The 19,658-nt window shown below is 40.2% G+C and overlaps 1 protein-coding gene across 1 annotated transcript in view; it reads right to left on the reverse strand.

Moving 5' to 3' along the window:
* Positions 1-19,658, reverse strand: part of Tmem232 (transmembrane protein 232) — a 264,584-nt gene that overhangs the window by 216,171 nt on the left and 28,755 nt on the right. The window contains exons 3-7 of the mRNA XM_050153493.1: positions 7,534-7,645; positions 7,071-7,176; positions 5,804-5,961; positions 2,392-2,491; positions 351-508 (exon numbers count right to left, since the gene is read on the reverse strand). Of these exons, the coding sequence (XP_050009450.1) occupies positions 351-508; positions 2,392-2,491; positions 5,804-5,961; positions 7,071-7,176; positions 7,534-7,645 (634 nt within the window). The remainder of the gene's footprint in view (positions 1-350; positions 509-2,391; positions 2,492-5,803; positions 5,962-7,070; positions 7,177-7,533; positions 7,646-19,658) is intronic.

Genomic DNA, 19,658 nt, shown 5'->3' on the forward strand with positions numbered 1-19,658 from the left:
TGAAATAAAATATGCTAAAATGTTAACTTACAAATCTAAGTTATGCTATTATTTGTTAAGTGGCTGAGATTGGGACCCATGTGGAAGAGGTGTTATGTCATTGTGTCTCTCAAAGAAATATCGGATCATGTTGATGGTCCATTCCTCATCTAGCAGTCTATGATCCAAGATTTGTGCATAAGCGAAAAAAAAAGAGGTATATGCTAGTTCCTCTGCCCTTCCCATCCCCCCCGCCCCACTGACCTCAGCTTCAACAGTGCCTGCTTGATTGATGAGAGTAAGTATATAATCATAGCAATTTTATCTTATAGCTATATGACAGGGAAGACCCACCATGTCAGGTTACCTACCAAATCAGAATCTGCGCCCTTCACGCCACCGTTACTTCCCACAACTGTTTCAGAATGGAGTTCTCTTTTACAGATGATTTCTGACGTTTTCAGAATGAACTGCACATTTGTGAAGATGTTTGGATACTTATAGTAGGAGGCTTCAGAGAAATAAAGTGCTGTTGGGAGAAAAAAAATCGTGTGTGAGAAATATCTTATAACTACCTTGCATTGTGTTCCGTTTGCCTTTTAGCTATTAAGGGGCATTGAAAATCAGTACTTCTGAGCCACTACTCTTTGCCCTAAAACTAGTTAAAATTTCTAATGGTATGTGTGTCCCCCTGGTGGTGAGGGAGAAAACCACACCTTAAATAAATCACATTGGAGGCTTTGTAATTCAGAGCAGTTTTGTGCTATGGCTCCTCAATGTACAATTAAATAACATATTCGCCCCCTCTTGGCAGCCATTAATTATGGCATCTCCTCATTGAGGAGCAGAACTTTGTGAGATTTCCCCAGTGGTCAGCCCCAAACATACACACGTGAGCAACACTAAATGGGTTCAGCATCCTCTCCTGATACGAAGGCACGCGGACTTGATTAAAGGAGAAGAGGTTATTAATTTGAAAAGGGGTCTAGAGAATTGGAGGGGAGAAAAGGGGTGAAATGATGTAAGTATAGTTCTCGTCTATGAAATCCTTAAAAATGTTTAATTAAAACATGTATATGGTTTAACATATTATGCATATTACATATTATAACATACAACTATCTGTTGCATGTGGTATATGTTGATGCATACATATGGCTACCACTCAGCTTTCTCCAGGGATGAGCTCCCTAATAGATTATCCAGTTGCGTGGTCAGCCCTAAACATATTTCTATATGAGCAACATTGGGTTTTTATGTGGGTTGTGACACCCCAGCACACCCTCGGGTGTTCTTAGCTCTGTTGGTCACCTACATCTTACTCCTCGCTTGTGTGTGATGGTCAAGTTCATGGTTGCATTTTTCCAAATCTTGACCATATTGGTCAATAGAAAAGCATCCCTTCTTCCTGATTCCACACTTTCCTACACACGCAACCTAGAACCGATTAACTAAAATTAGCCACTCTGCCCCATGGCATCCCCACTGCAATTGTTTCCATTTTCAATATCCACTCCTCCACAGTTCCTTCTTCCCAGCATGTAAGTGAATGAAGATCATAATGTGTTGAATTGCAGGGCAAAGGGTATTTCTTTTCTAAAAAAAAAAAAAATATATTTATTTATTTATTTATTCATTATAGATACAATATTCTGTCTGTGTGTGTGTCTGCAGGCCGGAAGAGGGCACCAGACCTCATTACAGATGGTTGTGAACCACCATGTGGTTGCCAGGAATTGAACTCGGGACCTTTGGAAGAACAGGCAACGCTCTTAAACCACTGAGCCATCTCTCCAGCCCGCAAAGGGCATTTCTTCCTTTGAGTGTCAATCAAAACAATTGAAAAAAACACTGTTCTGCTTTATGTACGCCTAAAATATTCTGCCGTGCAACCATATTGAGATGGTCTAGAACTCTCTTCTCTCCCTATTCCAGTTCAACATCTACAGTGCCAATAGACGCACTTTAGAACTTAGCTTCGTTGCTTTCTAGTTTGCCATGACAGCTGTGGTCACAAGTGAGAAAACTGAGTCTCAGTCATAACTATACACTTGGGAAGAAAACAAAACAGCTGCTCCCAGAAGGCCGGAGGAGAGTAGGGAGAGGAACAGGAAAAGCAAGATGATGGCCGAAGAACATGAGGTTAGAACCCGAACATCTGTGGCATGGGCCGTGACTACAGTTTTATAAGAATGCTGAGCTCATTCGGACCCTGAAGATTCTGGATTTTTAAATGTTCTCGCCACAAGAAATTCTAAGTTTCTAAGGGAAAACAAACACTGCCTGGCCCAGGGGGCATCATTGTAGGTATTACTCTTCATGAAACATAAACCAGCTTCTGCTCTTTATAGTGACAGTCATCTTAAAATGCAGCGTAAAACATTTATAAGTATGAAATAAAAAATATTCTACCGTATAAATATGGCTGCAGCCTAAGTAAATGTTGTTTAAAACTTTCTAGGTGGCCATGCAGGAAAAATACAAAAAGCCGTAAGAAGATCAAATAGCCAATCTGTCAAGAGAGAAAAGAGAAAAACATTGTTTGTATCGCACCAATAAATGCTTAAAAACCATAGAGAAGTATGAACCACTTTATTATTACATTTACTTTTGGATAAAACAATTTCAAACTCAGTTGATATTATGTGCTTTTGAAATAACTTTAAAACGTTTATGTCAAGATTGCAAGGCTGGTTCAGCCAAAAGAACTTGAATCGATCGTCTCCACCCTTTCTCAAATGGCCTGCACTGGGTGCTCATCCATTCTGTATCCTTCAGAGCAACATTGTTTTTCCAAATTGTAGATCACAGTCCTTAAGTAACTCATGAAATGAATTTAAGGGGTTTTATATAAAAATAAAATCCATGAGAAGAGAAAGTACCATAATCTATTTCCCAGTTAGTTCCCTTTATTTCAGTATATTGGAGTCCATACATTATGTATGTACAGATCACAGTGGGTTATATATTTCTTCCTATGACTCTTCACTGAAACAGTTTGAAATAGAGACTTGGGGAATGCTGAGAAACATTCTGCTCTTCATAGTATACCGCCCCCATCTCCTCATTAAAAAAAAAAAACAACAACAACTTTATCATGTCACACAGTAAACACTGCAAACACCGGGGCTATCTTGTTTTGTATTTTCATATTTATATGGAAGCACAATACAAAATTTTTATTTGTAGCACACATATATCGAACTAATAGGGTTTTTTTATATTATTCTCTACACTTTCAGAAGAATGCTTCAAAAATTAAAATTCCACATTTAGGAAATAGAAAAAAAGGAAAGACTGTGCACACAATTTGAAATTGAGGCAATGTTCCAGAATCATATATTACTTATTTAATCAGAATTTAATTATTCCACTAAATGAGGAACAAACTGGAAAAGATGGAGATAGGGAGTGTTTCTGGCTATACTACTGCAGTAGCATTGAAGACCAACTTGAGAAAACAGCTTTCCAGTCAAAAGAATCTGCCTCTGAGTGGTGACAGGCCACTGCCTCATCCCTTAAGATCTGGTGTTGTTGGGATGGCCAATCATTTGTTCAAGCAAGGGACAACCCCTCAGGAAGGCAAGTTCACCATAAGTCATGTTGAAGAAATTGGAGGAATAACTACTCTGGGATAATGTAATAATACCAAAGATTCAAGGAAAAGACCACTGACCTAAATCATCATGACCTAATTAATTCAAGCAATTAATTAAAGCAACCTTTTTTTATTTGTGTACACAGGCTGTCTCCCCCAAAGGTGAGGTTCAAGAGGTCAGCACCATGATGTGAGATGTGAGAAAGATGAATCTTTATAACTCAGAAGTAGAAGATTTCCAGATGGAAAATTGGTGTGCAAAATAGGTGGGAGCAGAATATAAGCATACAAAAAGTTAGTCATAACAACCTCCTAAAGCAAAGACATGATTGCAAGGTGGTTAAAACAAGGTAGTCAGGACAGCAGGTAGTAAGAGAAATCTTCTGAAATGAAGGTAAGGAAGTGAGATGTGCAATATTATATATATTCTTTCATGTGACTTGTGTTATATTTTTAATTTGGTCTTTATATGGTCATTATTGTTATATAGAAATATGATTGGTTTCTTATGTCCTATTAATTTGCTGCATATACTAACATGTGTTATGTCGTCTCATTGGGACTATCTACATAATAATATGGTCTACAATACAAAATATTTTTGTCTTCTTTCTCAACCTTTTATTTATGCCTCCTAGTTTGTTGGAATAGTGTTGTTTCTCCTCGAGTCTTTGGGATTAACAATCTACATCTAAACTCTGATCTGTTTCCATATTTTCTGTTATAAACATGTATCCATAAAGAGCAGTTTGACAAACACAACACATCATCTTTTTAAACATCATTGTAATCTCACCATGCCAACACAACTATTAACATGTTCTATTAACATCTTCTTCTATTCAGAAAATAGGTCTTTGCTTGGACAGTCTCTAGTATGCTCTCTAACCTGTTGCCTTTTACCTCTGAAGTTTTCAGAAAGCTCCAAGACTAAGGTGATGTAGGTGGGTCTTCTTTCGATGTGTTGCTTTCATTGGTTGATTAATAAAGAAACTGCTTGGCCTGATAGGTCAGAACATAGGTGGGTGGAGTAGACAGAACAGAATGCTGGGAGGAAGAAGGCAGTGAGGCAGATGCTATAGCTCTCCTCTCCAAGATGGACACAGGTTAAGCTCCTTTCTGGTAAGCCACCCCCTCGTGGTGCTACACAGATTATTAGAAATGGGTTAATCAAGATGTGAGAATTAGCCAGTAAGAGGCTAGAGCTAATGGGCCAAACAGTGTTAAAAGAATATAGTTTCCATGCAATTATTTTGAGTAAAGCTAGCCGGTGGCTGGGAGCCAGGCGGGAAGCAGCCTGCTGCTCCTCACTACACTAGGGTCATGGGGATAAAATACAGCCATCTCCCCAAAGCTGACTAATGGTGGGTAGATGCAGGAATAGTCCCGCATAGCCAAAGCTGTAAAATACGCAGTTTGCTCAGTCAATTCCACTTGTTTTGCAGACATGCTGCATGCACTGTAATCTTAAGGAAATCTTTCTAACCTTTCCTTTTTTGTAATAATAAAACCATTACTTAAACCTAATTTATTTGCAATAAAACCACTAGTTATTCTTAAATTTATTTTTTATAATAAATTTTTTCCAAGGTAAACTGTAGCTATTACAAACACTGGAAGCATTGGATGAGGGGCTTTACAAAGCATAACCCATATGGTGGTGGCTCTATTGAGTCACTCTAGAACGACAATCTGCTGACAAGATTACTCACCTCGAGTTATTTCTCAGAAGTTTTAAATAAAGGACATAGCATTAAAAATCCCTGAAAGAAGGGGCTAGAGAGATAGTTCATTGGCTGAGCTTATATTGCTCATGTAGAGGAGTTGGGTTCAGTTCCCATCACCTACATGGAAGCCCACAACTAGAGTCTACACACACACACATCCACACATACGCAGGCACACACATATGTACAAGCAAAAGACCCATATACTTAAAATAAAAGTAAATAAATCTTTTCTTTTTAACCCTTAAAAAATCTATCTATGCATACTTAGAAGAACAGCATGAAGATTTTTAACTAATTATATTCCTACACAGTTAGTGAAATTCTGTTTTCTCTAACTATTTCAGCTGTCAACAGCACTTCACCGGCCCCTCTGCAAAGATACTACGTTATCCTCGGATATGCCCCTGCCCTGGCTGCTCCAGAGGCAGACAGCACCGTAGTTTCCTACTGCTTGCGTTTAGAACGATTAAAACACTTTCTCAAATTAAAAACGTACCTTCACCAGCTTTATCTCAACGGAATATAAAAATCCCTTCATGAATGCATCACAACAGAGTCGATATAGAACTGATTCCGCCAGGAAAAACAGGGCAGGCAGCTGATCGTAATCGAAAGGAACGTGGTCCAAGGAGGCATGGAGCATGTTTAAAGCTTCTGGAATGTCAACAACGTGGAATTTTGTCACGGAAAATTAATCGTACCTTCCTGTTCATTATACTTAGATCTTACAATTCATTCTTTGTCCTTCAGATTCTGGGATTCTGATGCACCCATAAATGCTTGACACCCTTCCCAAGGAGAGGCACCCCAAAACCTCAACAGACCTAGTGACTATGTCAATCAATAGAACCCAGAAGAAATGACAGTGGGTGATTTCCAAGGCCAAAACCCCAAAAGAAACACAGCCTCTACCTAATCCTCTACCCCCGCCACTTCCCCACCTCCCTCTTCCCCTCTCAGCCTTTCCCCTTCTCGCAGACACCCATGAGGCTACTGTCTGTGGTAGACCACAAGACCGACCTCCCTCCCACAAAATCTGGTAAACGTCCAACAGAGGTGGCAGTGCCCCAAAGAGGGACCATAAAAACAAGCTAAGTAAGCTCTCAGGCAGCATTACAAATCCCCGTTTACATGGGAAATATCCTCTGACCTTAGCAGTTAACATCCCCAAGCTCATTTTAGAAGGCGTACACATAACATTTAGTTTAACGACAGAAGGAATTATTTCCCCTTAAAAGTAATGCTACTTAATTTCCTTTTTAGATTGGGTAGAGAGGTTGCTCGAAAGGAGCCGTATAAGTAAGAAGTAAAAAATGAAAAGGTTATGAGCAACACTTCCTGTTCTAAAGCAGAAAGAAATAAAGCCAAGTCAATGCCATTTGATTTATGATTCATAAGTCAGAATATAAAGTGCAAAAACTCCTTTATCTAGGCGCCAGGTCTTGGCGGACTTATTCAAAGACAGTGTACAGTGACTTTTAAATGAATTGCCAATTTTAGGGGAAAGATATAAAGACTATACCGACAAAGAGCTTTTAAAAGCCATTTTGTAATTTTAAAGTTTAATAGTCAAAGTCATAAGTTCAGAATTCCGAGGAACTTTCATAATAACACGTCATGAGATATTCTGATGGAGAATTTACAAAGCATGCTTCAAATTTACTAAAAAAAAAAAAAATAATACTTCAGATTCTCAAATCATCTCCTTGTGGCTCTACAAACACTTGGGGAGCATCCGCAATTGGCTCGGCACACATACATACCATCCTGGATCTCCCCTTTGCACTGAGCCAGGTAGATGACCTCTGCCCACGCAGTCGGGAGGTGCACGTGCTTCCCGGTGCCCAGCGTCTTGAGACCCAACTTTCTCTGTGATGGAAAAGCAAATGAAGAGAACAATAAACAGAAATGTGTATTCCTTTGTTGGTTTGCTTTATGGCTGCTTTTTTATACTCTGAAAGCCATTCTTTCACACCAATATCACGTGACTGCAATTAGAGAAAATTTTATATTTTTCTCTTAAGGAGAACCTCCTCATCAAAACTATTTGGTTAAAATCTTTACATTTAATTTACGTTAATATTTTAGCTCTGCCTACTTCCAGTCAAAGGTAGCTGTCTGTACCCATATCCTTACTTTTTCTCCCAATATAACACAAAATTACCTAACATTTACCGACTACAAAACATCATTTACTTTCAGAGAAACCATGAAACCTACCCTTACCTTACACCTGAGAAGGAGTCTTCTAGCTTGTTCCAGCAATTCTTCCTGCTCTACTGGATTCTGTGTGTGGTTGAATTTCAGTATGAACTCTTTGGTGATTGAAAATGACGGCCTGTGTGGAAAAGCAATAATTATAGCTGTTGTTTTCAAATTTTAATTCATCATCCTCTGGTGGGTGAGCTGTTCTAGGAAAAGTACTTTACCTTTTTTAATTATAATGTTTCACAGACAAACAAGATCAGTAACATAAAAGATCCCCGAGCACATCACCCAGATTTACTGAGAAACAAATTCTCATTTTCGAAGGTATTTGTCTTGTGAAAAAAAAAAATTCCTGAAATGGTTGCCAGCAATCTTTTGGATATTTCCTTCACCGGTAAAGTCGAGCACAGCTTCAGTTACGCTGGAGGCTGATTTATCTCCTTACATCAATCAGTGTTGGTCCCACTTAAGCTAACTCTGTATTCCCTCCATGTGGGTTCATTACGACTGTGGCCACAGGGAAGTGTCAAGGGAGAAAAGGTACATGGAGCAAAACCAGCTGGAGTAACCACAGTGACGGTGCTTGAAGGAGAGGCCATCACAGGGCTTCTTCGAGAGAGTGGCACGCCTTAGGGCCCTTCCCAAGGCTGCTCTGTGACCAGCTGAGAGCTAGGGAGGAGGAAGTGGGGCGCATCAACAGCGATAGTCACCCATGTTGTTAGACAAGAGATAATGATGGTTCCGACCAGGACCGCAGTGATGGAAGGAAAGAGACTACATTGGAGAATGTAAACACTTAACTTTGGGCTGACCGAAGAGTTATCCACTAGGCATAAGAAAGGAGTCATGATTAAACTGTCTCACTGAAAGGACAGAACTGCTACTTACTGAAGGGATGAAATCTGCTAGGGGTACATATGTGACATAAGGGTAGAGAATAAGTTCAGGATAGGACAGGTGTTGAGACGACAGCAGTCAGACAAGTGGAGATGGGAGGGTAAGCATCTGGGTATAGAAACTCCAGTTACAGGATGAAGACTCAGATCAGATGTGTCTATTGTACAATGTCAATACCCATCAACGTGGTGGGATATTGGTTTACACGGCGTGAAGACGTGTTTTGCCTCACCTGCCTAAGATGCCTTCTGATTGGTTTAATAAATAGCTGGGCAGGAGAGAGTAGGCGGGACTTCCGGGCAGAGAGGGGAACTGAGGGTTAGAATCTGACGCAGCAGGGTTTCACCAGGGAGATGCGGGATGAACAGAGTGGAGGACAGGTAAAGAGCCACACAGCAGGATGCAGATGACTAGAAACAGGTTCGTTTAAGTTATAAAAGCTAGTGGGAGCAAGCCTAAAGCTAAAGGCCATGCTTTGTAGTTAAGTCTCCGTGTCTTTATCTGGGTGCTGGTGAGCCAAAGAAAGCCTGACAAGAAAGACCTACTACGTGTCAATACCTAGTGATAAGAGTTGTTTTTTTTTTTTTTTCCAGAGAGGTTGTGGAGTAAGGGGTACATTCATCCATTGCTGGTGGGAATGCAAACTTGTGCAACCACTTTGGAAATCAGTGTGGCGATTTCTCAGGAAATTCGGGATCAACCTACCCCAGGACCCAGCAATACCACTCTTGGGAATATACCCAAGGGATGCCCTATCATACAACAAAAGTATAAAGTATGAACTATGTTCATAGCAGCATTGTTTGTAATAGCCAGAACCTAGAAACAACCGAGATGCCCTTCAATGGAAGAATGGATGAAGAAAGTATGGAATATATACATATTAGAGTACTACTCAGTGGTAAAAAAAAAAAAAAAAAAAAAAAAAAAAAAAAAAAANATCTTGAATTTTGCATGCAAATGGATGAAAATAGAAAACACTATCCTGATGAGGTAACCCAGACCCAAAAAGATGAACATGGAATGTACGCACTCATAATTGGTTTCTAGCCATAAATAAAGGACATTGAGCCTATAATATGTGATCCTAGAGAAGCTAAATAAGAAGGTAAACCCAAAGTCATATATAGTCATCCTCCTGGATATTGGAAGTAGACAAGATTGCAGGGCAAAAACTGGGAACATGGGAGTAGGGTGGGATGAGGGTAAGGGGAAATGGGGAGAAAAAAGTGAGAAGGGGAGGATGGGGGGAGCTTGGGGGAATGGGATGCTTGGGATAAAGGAAGGGTAGATATTGGAGCAGGGTAGTATATATCCTAATTAAGGGAGCCATCTTAGGGTTGGCAAGAGACTTGACTCTAGAGGGGCTCGCAGGTGTCCAGGGAGATGTCTCCAGTTAGTTCCTTGGGCAACTGAGGAGAGGGAACCTGAAATGGCCCTATCCTATAGCCAAACTGATGAATACCTTGCATATCACCTTAGAACCTTCATCTGGCGATGGATGGAGATAGAGACAGAGACCCACATTGGAGCACCGGACTGAACTCCCAAGGTCCAAATGAGGCGCAGAAGGAGGGAGAACATGAGCAAGGAAGTCAGGACCACGAGGGGTGCACCCACCCACTGAGACAGTGGGGCTGATCTATTGGGAGCTCACCAAGGCCAGCTGGACTGGGACTGAATAAGCATGGGATAAAGCTGGACTCTCTGAACATGGCGGACAATGAGGAATGATGAGAAGCCAAGGACAATGGCACAGGGTTTTGATCCTACTGCATGAACTGGCATTGTGGGAGCCTAGCCTGTTTGGATGCTCACCTTCCTAGACCTGGATGGAGAGGGGAGGACCTTGGACTTCCCACCACAGGGCAGGGAATCTGGACTGCTCTTCAAACTGGAGAGGGAGGGGGAGAGGAGGAGGGGGAGGGAAACGGGAGGCGGGGAGGAGGCGGAAATTTTTTCAATAGAAAAAATAAAGAAAGAATTGTTTTAAAGAGAAGCAGGAGGGAAAAGCTGAGGTCGTGTAAAAGACAATGAGTGCAGCACTGATGAGCTCTGGGAGACTGAAGGAGGCTGTGGGTGACCGTGAGTGGAACAATTCCCTTTCCTACTCAACCTGTGAATCTAGTTATAGGAGAAACCATATCATATACTAGATGTTGACTCAGAGAACATATTGTCTTCTAGAAAACCCTGTTCCAGCCCTCTGGGCTACTGTCACTTGATTGGTACTGGAATTATTGTTCTGTCTGGCTAGCTGCTTCAGGATGGTGGAGAATGTAGGAAGATGAATGAAGCTATGGTTGGGGACCCTCAGTCGCACTTTTCTGGCTGTGAAGTGAATTTCTTGGTCAGAAGCAATACTGTGTGGACTACTCTAATGGTAGATAAGGCATTCTCTACGTCCTTGGATGGTGGTCCCGGTAGAAGCATTGATATAGTGAAAATGGCCATTCAAACAAAAGCAATCTACAGGCTCAATGCAAGTCTAACATAGTTCTTCAAGATATTGGAAAAAAAAACATCTCAACTTTATATAAAAATACAAAAAAAAGTATAGCTAAAACAATCTTGAATAATAAAAGAATTGCTGGAGGTATCACCATCCCTAATCTCAAATCACACGACAGAAGATTGCACTCCACCTTCAAAAAAATTATATTAGACAAATAGAATGGCTGGACACAGAAGAGTGCAAATAGATCCATACTTATCACATTGCACAAAACTCAACTTCAAATGGATTGAGGACTTCAACATAAAACTAGATATTCTGAACCTGATAGAAGTGAAAGTAGGGAATAGCCTTGAACTCACTGGCACAGGAAGACTTTGAACAGACCACCCAAAGCACAAGTGCTAACACCAACAATTAATAACTGGGACCTCATGAAGCTGACAAGCTTCTGCATGGAAAGGACACTATTATTCAGGCAAAGCAGCAGATGACAGAATGAGAAAAGTTCCTAACTAATTTCACCTCCAATAGACAGTTACCTAAAATATACAAAGAGCTAAAACACGTACTATCAGTTAAACAACCCAGTTTTAAAGGGGGAGTACAAAACTAAGAAAGTTCTCAGAATATGAAATACAAATAGTTAACAAAGAAATGGCCAACATCCTTAGCCTTCAAGGAAATGTAAATTAAAACTTCTGTGAGATGTCATCTTACCCCAGTCAGAATGGTCAAAATAAAACATAAACAATCTTTTAAAAAATGAGAGCTTAACACTAGTGTTGATGTAGGAAAAGAGAAACACTTTTCATAAGTGGTGAGAGTCCAAACTGTATGGCCACTGTGGGAATCAGTGTAGCAGTTTAATGGATCTATCCCAAGATCCAGCTACACCTCTCTTGAACATATACCCAAAGGACTTTACATCCAACTACAGAGATACGTCCTCATCCGTGTTCACTGACGATCTTTTTCATAATAGCCAGGAATTGGAAGCCGCCTAGATATTAGGAAGAGGGCTCTCCTTTGCTGCTAACCTATTTTCTACGGATAGATTCAGGGCAAGAAAGAGTCATTGTATGCAGTTGTGTATTGACTAGTGATTCCACCAAGCTCCAGTGGATAATTTCAATCAAATCGTCACAGAAATGACCCCACTGAAAGCAAATGAGTCACACAACCAAACCAGAAACCATGAATCTGGGAAAAGGACAGGGTGGAGGTGGTAGGGATGAGAGGGGGATAAGAGAAGGCTTTGGGGGGAGAGAATGCATTATATACATGTAAGAAATTATCAAGAACGAATTTAATCATCAAAAAGAAAGAAAAAGAAAAACAGTCTGGCAAGCACTGTGGAAAGCACCATGTGCCGGAGTCACAGAACTTGGAGAAACCAAGCTGGTGTTTGCCTGACAGTTTTATCCTTCTTGGCGAGCTTTCACAGTGCCGGCAGGTGCACTGCAGGCTCCTGGGGAGGAGAGCTCACCATGACTCTTACCCAACTGTGAACCCAGCTGTAACAATGATGGCCTGGCAAGACACGCCCACTGGTGCAATAGTTTAATGAACGTCGTAGAAGAAGTGCAGCACTTCCTGATCAGATTTAATCACTAATCCATGAGATAAAAACCAGATCTTACACTATTGTTGGGTCAGGGGCCTATAGCTAGACAGGCCATAGGACCCAGGGGTGATGCTCTTTTTTTTATTTTTAATATAATTTTTTATTGAAAAAAATTTCCGCCTCCTCCCCGCCTCCCATTTCCCTCCCCGTCTCCCTTTTCCCCCCCCCCCCCCCCTCCTCTCCCCCTCCCTCTCCAGTCTGAAGGGCAGTCAGGGTTCCCTGCCCTGTGGAAAGTCCAAAGTCCTCCCTGCTCCATCCTGGTCTAGGAAGGTGAACATCCAAACTGGCTAGGCTCCCACAAAACTAAATAGTTATCATTTAAGCCAACTGATGCTGTACTGCTACACCTACATGATAATGCATTTATTTCCTTAGCCATCATCAGAAAGGCTTCTTTTAGCTGTAGATGGTTATGAATACAAAGTCCCACAACCCATCAAGGTGCAGGGAATAAATGATTGCAGAATGTTCAACCCTTAATGAGACATCAGTATCACAAGCCCACCAAAGGCTCAGGGATCACTGTGTAAGAGGGGGCCGGGGGAGTGGGTGACTGCAGGGGATCGATGTTTTGTGGACAGAGCAAGACAGTTAAACAGACGGGCTCACAATGATAGAAACAACACACACAAGACCTGTGCAAACTCACGCCACACCAAATCCCAGCTCAGAGAAGAGGAGCGGGCGTGCTAACCAGGGTGGCTGCTGGAAGAGGGAAAGTCGGGTTTCTCTGAGAGTGCAGCCCCTGACAGGCTGAGTGTGCTCCAGTACAAGACCACAGAGCCAAGAATAGATGGGCAGCACCCATAGGATCTAATGAGTCTGAAGAAAGAGAGAGAGAGAGCACAAAGTTGGGTGGGTGGTGAGAAGGACTGGTCCTGGGGGGTTAGAGGAGGGTGATTATGATCGAAGCATATTGTATGAAATCTCAAAGAGTTAATAAAAATGAGAACAAATAAAACATGGATGCTCTGATAAATAAACCAATCCTTCTTTTAAAAAATAAGGAGAAGAATATACAAACTAAATATTTACACACTCTTTGCAGGTATGTTTGTCTTAACGTAACAGTTTTTTCACTGCTATACTGAGTGTGGACACATATTAAATTTTCCTGTGTATACACAATTCTGTTTTTCCTTTATTGTTTGAGAATTTTCTCTTAGACAGAAGGTAGCCTGGAATCTTGGGAGGTGTTTAGATTGCGAGGTAGTGTTAGAATTTTATTTCTGATGTGATTGGAAGGGAATACGGAGTTTAAATTAGAGCACGCAAAGATGACATTTGCGTGCCTAAAAAGAACTCTGAGGCTGCTGTTCAGAGAACAAGGGACCAGTGGGAGGCTGGGCACAATGACAGGCATTAGATGAGGCCGACTCGAAGGGACAAGTGATGACAGCAGCAGAGACAAAGAGAATGTACTTGGAAATATGTAATTACAAAGCCCCAAGAACTCATCTAAGGTCTAGCCGTAAGACCACAGAAATATGTTTGGGGTTTTAATATTGATGCAGCTATCTAATATTCATGGCTGTAGCTTGAGTTTCTCTATATTGTTATGTATGTATGTATATGTTATTAATATATATTATCCATTGTCATTAACTAAATATAGATTAACATATATAAATTTTCCTAATGAACATCTGGTATTTACTTTATATATGCTGATTAAAATGTACAGAGTGTACATTGTATTATAAAAAGAAAAAGAAGGCTTAAATATCACACTGAAGTGCATATGTTTCAAAGTAAAAAATAAAATATTTAAAACAAGCGGCAACTCAGCCAGGCAGTGGTGGTGCACGCCTTTAATCCCAGCACTCAGGAGGCAGAGGCAGGAAGATCTCTGTGAATGAATTTGAGGCCAGCCTGGTCTACAGAGAGAGTTTCAAGACAGCCCGGGCTACACAACACAGTGAAACTGTGTCTCGAAAAAACAAAAAAATTAATTAGTCAATGTATTAAATAAATAAATAAATAAATAAATAAGTTGCACCTCAATCTCCTGGAGCTCTTTTTGTAGTATCAGTCAGAATCATCTGTAGAAGTTTGCAACATATATATCTTCATAATAAAACAATATTAATGAACTTGAAAAGATTTCCCGCATACCAAACATGGGCACCCCCAAGTATACCTATAAACACACTATCCAGGGTTTTAAATATAAATTTAAATTTTGTTTTCTGAAATTAAATATGTTACCTTGACTTCCTCATAAACTCAGAGATGCATTTCTTTCTAAAGCAAAAGAAAGTCCTGGGATTAAAATAACAGCTAATTCAAATTCATGTGCTTAGAACATCTTATAAACAATTTTATTTTTGTCCATTATTTTTCAGTGCAGGTTATGGCCTGTAATGCTCCATTGGGAATATGCAAAGTTAATAATTTCTTATTTTCAGTACAGATATTGAATGCCCTAATTGATCTCCCACAGATCATGTTAATAAATATTAAACAGGTGATAAATACAGCTATTTTTAACTATTTCTTTCCCATTGAAAATAGAACAAATTAACCCTTCTATTAGTAATATATAATATGAGCATATAATATATAATAAGCCACAGGAGGCATGGTAAAAGATTAGTACAGGCATTTAAAAATAAAATATAATTTAGCTTCCTACATCCCAATTTCTTCAAAATATCGAAGGATTTCACAAAGATAAACCCAATCTATTCCAGGAATGAAATGTACAATCTTGTTTAACAGGCAGCCCACAAAGACCATCGTTTAAATTTTACATAGAAAGCAAACACACTAAAGTCTCCTGGTTGCATGGATACCTAATCCAAGCTGACTATTTATATCAACAGCAATTCAGCTCATTCATAAGAAAGTAATGAAGATTATGCTAGCTCCAAGGAGAGCTAGCTGAAGAATGAGAACCGGCGTCGGGAAGCTGGCAGTCTGGGAAAGAAACATGGTGTTTGATATGCTCTAACTGTTCTGTCGCTGGACGAGACACCATGACCGTGGCAACTCTTATAAGAAAAAGCATTTATTTAAGGGCTTGTTTACAGTATCAGAGGGCTGGACTCCATGACCGTCATGGCAGGGAATGTGGCGGCAGGCCGGCAGGCATGGTGCTAACCCACAGGCGCATGACAGAAGGTTAACAAGAGAACAGTGCGAGCTTTTGAAATCTAAAGCGCACCCCCAGCGACACCCCTCCTCCCACGGGGCTACACCTAACCCTTCACAAAATAATTCTACCAACTAGCGACCAAGCACTCAGATCTGCGCGCCGGTGCGGGCTTAACGAGACGAGACATACTAGGAAAACCTAGTGAAATGCCATGAGAATTTACCACCCTCTGGTGACCCACTATAGGTGAGCTGCAATTTCCCTTCTATAGAAACGGAGACCGTCTCTCTCAGGAATTTAAAATGCAGTAGACCAGAACACCTGCCTGTTTGCTGGCATAAACCTGGTGCTGGGTAAGTTATAAACATGACTATTTTCCGTCGACGATTCAGGGAAAGCCTGGTGCTTGAACTTGCCCACCCACGGTAGGACAGGATCTGGAGGACTGAAGAGCAGACACTGTCCAGTCCCAACCCTTTCTCGGCTACTTCCGGTTCAGAGTCGCACAGCGGAGAGGGACTGGGCAGAAGCCAACGAAAGCCATGCGAAATCAAGCTAAAATCTAAAAAGCTAAACCCAAAAGGCTTGAGGACTAATGGGGGAAAGGAGATTGTGAGCTGGGCACGCAGATGGGCTCGAGGTTTTTAGCCTGCATGGGATGAGAACACCATGAGAAGCAGACAGGAAGAACTTAGGCAGGTTATTTATACTACTCAAGATGTGCCTGGTTTGTTTTGTTCCTATGAGACAGCCATACATTATATTCATGAGGCAGGCATTGAAAAGGAGACAAAGCCCGCAAGTAAAAAATCTAATTTCCCCTCTGCGTCAGTGATAGTTAAAGCCAAGACATTTCAAGTAGAAAATTCCTAAGAGGAAAACAAAAGCCAAGAGGAGATGTGTGAATGAATCCAAGAGAGGGGAAAAAAATAGAATAAAAATGACAAAAAGCTATCTAGGAGACTAACAAGTAGGATTCAAGGCATATGTAAATTGACAGAGAAAACTGTTATTCAAAATGCCTGCTGACTGGTGTTCCATATTTGGCCCATATGTCTGCACCCTCTGGCCACTGTTGAATGAATCTCACTTGAACTGGCCCAGTCCAATCCTTTCTCCAGAAACTTTAAAGGATTGGCTGAACATAGATTTAGGTTACCCCAAATCTCATGTTCCAATGTGGAAGCAGTTTCATGAAGTTTTATGGTTTTACAGGTTTTTTTTTTACAGAAGCGAGAAAGTACATTAATCAAGACAAATTTCAAATACATTGGTGGAGCACTAACAGGTACAGGGAGACGGGAGAGCTTTTCTATGGGCCCAAGACGTTCTCTGAGCTTTGGGGTTGGTAGAAGCTAAGGGTCTGCTGAGCTCTAAGATTCCACTGTTCTTCTAGTCACAGTGGGTTAGTTCTGATGCAGGGGTGGACAATGTGCAGCTGTCCTGAGGCAAGAACTAGGCTAAGATACAGTAAGTAGCCTTCGAACCTGCAACATAACAACCTCTACACAGAACTGGAATTCTAGTCAGTCCGTCATCTATGAAGATACAGCTTCTTCAAAAAAATATCAAATGGAAAAAAAGAAAGCATATGTAACAAATGGAGCTGGTATAACTAAATATCAACATGTAGAATGAAAATGGACCCATATCTATCACCATGCACAAAACTCAAGTCCAAATGGATCAATGACCTCAACATAAAGCCAGCCACACTGAACCTTATAGAAGAGAAAGTGGGAAGTACACTTGAACGCATTGGCACAGGAGACCACTTCCTAAATATAACCCCAAAAAAACAGACACTGAGAGAAACAATTAATAAATGGGACCTCCTGAAACTGAAAAGCTTCTGTAAAGCAAAGGACATGGTCAACAAGACAAAATGACAGCCTACAGAATGGGAAAAGATCTTCACTAACCCCACATCAGACAGAGGTCTGATCTCTAAAATACACAAAGAACTCAAGAAATTGGATACCAAAAGATCACATAATCCAATTAAAAAAAAATTGAGTACCTAACAGAGAACTCTCAACAGAGGAATCTAAAATGGCTGAAAGATACTTAAGCAAATGTTCAACATCCTTAGTCATCAAAGAAATGCAAATCAAAACAACTCTGAGATTCCATCTTATACCTGTAAGAATGGCCAAGATCAAAAACACTGATGACAACTTATGTTGGAGAGGTTCTAGGGAAAAGGGAACACTTCTACACTGCTGGTGGGAACGCAAGCTGGTACAACCTCTTTGGATGTCAGTGTGGCAATTTCTCAGAAAATTAGGAAACACCTTTCCTCAAGACCCAGTAATACTACTTTTGGGTATATATCCAAAGAATGCTCAATCAAGGACATGTGCTCAACTATGTTCATAGCAGCTTTGTCATAGCCAGAACCTGGAAACAACCTAAATGCCCCTTGATGGAAGAATGAATAAAAAAAAATGTGGTACATTTACACAATGGAGTACTACATAGCAGAAAAAATTACCGGCATCTTAAATTTTGCAGGCAAATAGGTGGAGCAAGAAAACCCAGACACAGAAAGACAATTATCACATGTACTCACTCATAGGTGTTTTTTAAAAATAAAGCAAAGAAAGTCAGCCTACAAACCACAATCCTTGATAACTTGGGCAACAATGAGGACACTTACATAGATCTAACTTATATGTGGACCTTGGAGGAGGGTTGAGGGGGGAGGGGAGAGGCAGGAAGGGGAGCAGATAAAAATGTAAAGCTCAATAAAAAAATCAATATAAAAAGAAAAAAGAGTAAATTCTTTAAAGAGACAGAATAAAAATAAATAAACCATGCAAAGATGGAATATAAAAAATGGAAAATACACAGAGTCTGGATTATATATTATTGTGTTTTCTTTGAATTTCCTGACTGCAGAGAGATATTTGATTCTGGAGACTGCTAAGTTAAACTGACATACATATATTTTAAAGGCATCTTGACTTCAAAATTTGAGTCTAAGAATATGTTACTTTGGAAAAGAGATTCTACTTTTGTTTCCACAGAGGATGGGAACTTGTGGATTCCTTCCAGGCTAATGTGGTTCTATGGAACAAGACCCCCCCCAAAAAGGTCTCCATAAACTCTAAAAATACTTCACCCATCAAACATCAGGGAGGAGTTTAGAAAAAACTATGCCCAAAATCCCAAAATAATTGTTTATAAATGTTTGTTTTCATTTAAAGGAGGTTAACTAGAAGTGGTTAATAGTCACACTAAATCTCTTTCTAAAAAAGCAGGGGGGAATATGATATGGAAATGAATACTTTACATTGGTGTGGACTTTGGTTCATTGATACAATTTTAAGGTCAATTTTGTTATATGTATATTTCTACTCTTGTTTAAGGTATTATGTTTATATAGCTCATTTAAAAATGTAATGTATAATTAAAATTACATATTAATAGATAGCCATCTATAATAGTCAAACTTATAGTCATGATTGCTAGGTTGTCTAGATATACAGAGATATATCTCAGATAGATAAATATTCTTCAAACCTTTCAAAGACCTATAGAATATGGCATTTAAAATGTTTTAAGAACTTAAGACTTTCTCAACAATGAGACACGTCTGCTTCGAGCAGCATCAATTACTTCAATAGGAAGATGGACATCAAAGAGGCACCTTATGGAGTTTATTAGCCATTTGGGCAAGAAACTGCTCTTGCCTGGACTTTTTGATGTTTTGTTGTGTGAACTGGATATTCAGGATCCATAGAAAAATGACATTTTCATGAAGCAGGAACCCTAAAGGACCATCTCTGGGAAGAAGAAACTTTAAACATGGAGACCATGCTCATTCTGTATAGCATGAGGCTCTTAATCTCAGGGTCATGGGTTCATGTACCACATTGGGCACCAAAGGTAGCTGGAGACTTTCCCTCTGTCCTGTCTGGTTTCGCTGAACTGTCCTCACCAGTCCTCACAGCCACTTATAAAATAATCATTTGGAGGCTTAATATTAATTATAATTGTTTGACCAATGGCTCAGGCTTCTTACTGGCTAGCTCTCTATATAAATCAACACATTTCTAATAATC

Source organism: Alexandromys fortis, unplaced genomic scaffold (assembly GCF_014885135.2).
Source record: "Alexandromys fortis isolate MF-2015 unplaced genomic scaffold, M_Fortis_MF-2015_v1.1 scaffold_61, whole genome shotgun sequence".
Classification (NCBI taxonomy): Eukaryota; Metazoa; Chordata; class Mammalia; order Rodentia; family Cricetidae; genus Alexandromys; species Alexandromys fortis.